This window comes from Miniopterus natalensis, chromosome X (genome assembly GCF_054644295.1).
Source record: "Miniopterus natalensis isolate mMinNat1 chromosome X, mMinNat1.hap1, whole genome shotgun sequence".
In the NCBI taxonomy this organism is placed as follows: domain Eukaryota; kingdom Metazoa; phylum Chordata; class Mammalia; order Chiroptera; family Miniopteridae; genus Miniopterus; species Miniopterus natalensis.
In genome coordinates this window covers 77,469,324-77,471,779 of record NC_142103.1, presented here as the reverse complement: position 1 = coordinate 77,471,779, position 2,456 = coordinate 77,469,324, and the positions used below count along the sequence as shown (strand labels likewise).

The window sequence follows — 2,456 nt, the reverse complement described above, 5'->3', positions numbered from 1 at the left end:
TGTTCATTGTGGTCCAATAACTGAAACCTAAAATAGATATCTGGCAATAGAACATTTTAAAACATTAAGACAGATCAGAATTGGGGGTTGGATAATGAATGCCAACTGTAATTGAAATATAAAAATAAAAAATTAGAGCTTGGAAAATGAATGACTATGAAGAGTGATAAGAAAAGATCTGAGGTTTCTCTGAAGACCTGGCTGGGAGACCAAGTCCTCCCTGTGGCAAACTGCAGTTGCCATGGAAACCAGTGGGCTGGGTGGTAGAGGATTATGACGCTCAGAGGCAGGGAGGGGTTTCTCTGTAGACCTGGCTGGGAGACCAAGTCCTCCCTGTGGCAAACTGCCATTGCCATGGAAACCAGTTGGCAGGCAGGGGATTGTGACGCTTCAGGGCAGAGGGGCTAATAACCAGTGGCTTGCCTACTGACCCTCAGACCCTCGCCAGAGGCTTTGCAGCGCGGCAGCTTACTTAACACACCAGTGGGAGTGGTGCCCCGAAACCGGCCCAGAGAGACTGCTGCCCTGCTGCCTCGATGACAACACCACCACCACCACGTCCCTTGCCGGTTAAGGTTGCCCCACAGCCCTCGTGGGTCCATGGCATCTCCCAGATAACCAGCAGCCTTTATATAAGTAATAGTATGGCGGCTAACAACAGATTCTTGTTGTCCAGCAATCGCATCACGACTGTCATCAATGTTTCAGTGGAGGTAGTCAACACATTTTTTGAGGACATTCAATACCTAAAGGTACCAGTGACTGACTCTCCCAGCGCGCGCATCTGTGACTTTTTTGATCCCATAGCTGATCACATCCACAGCGTGGAGATGAAACAGGGCCGCACGCTGGTGCACTGCGCCGCCGGCGTGAGCCGCTCGGCCACAGTCTGCATGGCCTTCCTGATGAAGTACCACACCGTGTCGCTGCTCGACGCCCACACATGGACCAAGTGCTGCCGCCCCATCATCCGACCTAACAATGGCTTCTGGGAACAGCTTATACATTATGAATACAAGCTCTTTACCAAAAACACCGTCCAGATGATTGATTCTCCAGTGGGTATGGTTCCAGACGTGTACCAGAAGGAGTTCCGTCTGATGATGTCAATGTGAGCCTTCCTGCCCAGCCCCTAACACCTCCTATCGATTCTATACCAACATGGAACAGGACTGCTGAACTTTGGTCCGTGAAGACAACCCAATGCCTTTTAGAAGGGCAAGCAAAAAGCGGGGGGTGGGGGGTGGGGGCTGTTGAAGTGTTTAACTTAGCGAGCCTTATGGTCAAAGAATAAAATCCATTCAGTGTGAGATGGTGACAATATTTCTTATCCTGTGCGCAGCTGATCATGGAGAGGAGGGTGGGGAAAGTGGTGCCCAGCTCAGATGGACCTGCATCTGGGCTCTGCTGGATGCTGCCTAATGCAGGAGGGACCCCTCCCCCCATCCTGCCCCCTCCCAATCCCCCTACACCTGCAGCAAGAGTCCCGCCTAGTTCTTCCCATGCCAAAGCCAAAGCCTTAGATATCATGACACTCCCTGCAGGATGTAAGTGCCAACCTACTGGATAAGTAGCTTTCATGGGTGCTCTGGAAGCCTTGAGGGCCTTGAGGAAGTCTCAGGCCACCCCTGCCTTTACCTTCAACCACAGTGGCCCAACTCTGGTTTTCTAGATTGGATTTACACATAAAATAGTTTTCAAAGCAATGATTCCACTATATAAAGTTTAAAAATATTTTTTCAAGTACTGTACTAGATACCAAAGCCTCAAGGTACCCCTGGTGATGCCAGCCAGCCTTTGAGAAAAGGGACATTAATCCCCTTCTCCATCCAGGGCAAGTGCTGAAAGAACAGGCCTGACACCAGGCCTCAAGGATTTCTCTTAGGGGCCTTGCCTTCGAAGGCTGAAGCTGCTGGCTAGGACATAGTCCTGTCATCTTTGATACCTCCTCCCATTGCGACCTGGGGGCTCCCAGAGCCTCTGCTTCCTCACCTATGAAAGCAGTGACAGACCATCTCTCACAGGGTGGTTGTGAGGTTTAAATTCCTTAGCATGAGACCTAGCACATGAATGGTTCCATGCTTGGAATAAAGGGCAGCTCTTGTTATTAATGATACTCATTGGCCCTGCTGGGTGGGGGTCAACACATTCATCCTCACAATGACATTTTCCCCATCTGTGCACAGCTCTTTATTATCTACCAAGTGCCCTTCCAAAAACTCATCCTGTCTGTAAAAACAAATGGTTTAAGTTTCCTTAGGATTCTACCTCAGAGGAAGCCTAGATTTAGAGCCATTGTATCACTCTGTTTAATCTATGTACAAACAAGAACCAAGAAGCACAATTCCAGCCACCACCACCTCCCAACCACCATCACCAAAGGCCTTGTTTAGAATCACTGATCATTAAGAGCCAGCACCTCAGGATCTACCAGGATCCATGGAGGAACTTGACAA

At 49.4% G+C, this 2,456-nt stretch overlaps 1 protein-coding gene across 1 annotated transcript; it reads left to right on the top strand.

Moving 5' to 3' along the window:
- The first annotated feature begins 536 nt into the window (after nucleotides 1-536).
- On the top strand, nucleotides 537-1,115 carry DUSP21 (dual specificity phosphatase 21). Its single transcript, XM_016218383.2, has one exon. The coding sequence runs from the start codon at nucleotides 537-539 to the stop codon at nucleotides 1,113-1,115; it is 579 nt and encodes a 192-aa protein (XP_016073869.2).
- Nucleotides 1,116-2,456: the final 1,341 nt, after the last annotated feature.

What these genes read in the sequence shown, in the direction of transcription:
- DUSP21 (XM_016218383.2), top strand. Translation starts at nt 537, where the DNA reads ATGACAACACCACCACCACCACGTCCCTTGCCGGTTAAGGTTGCCCCA.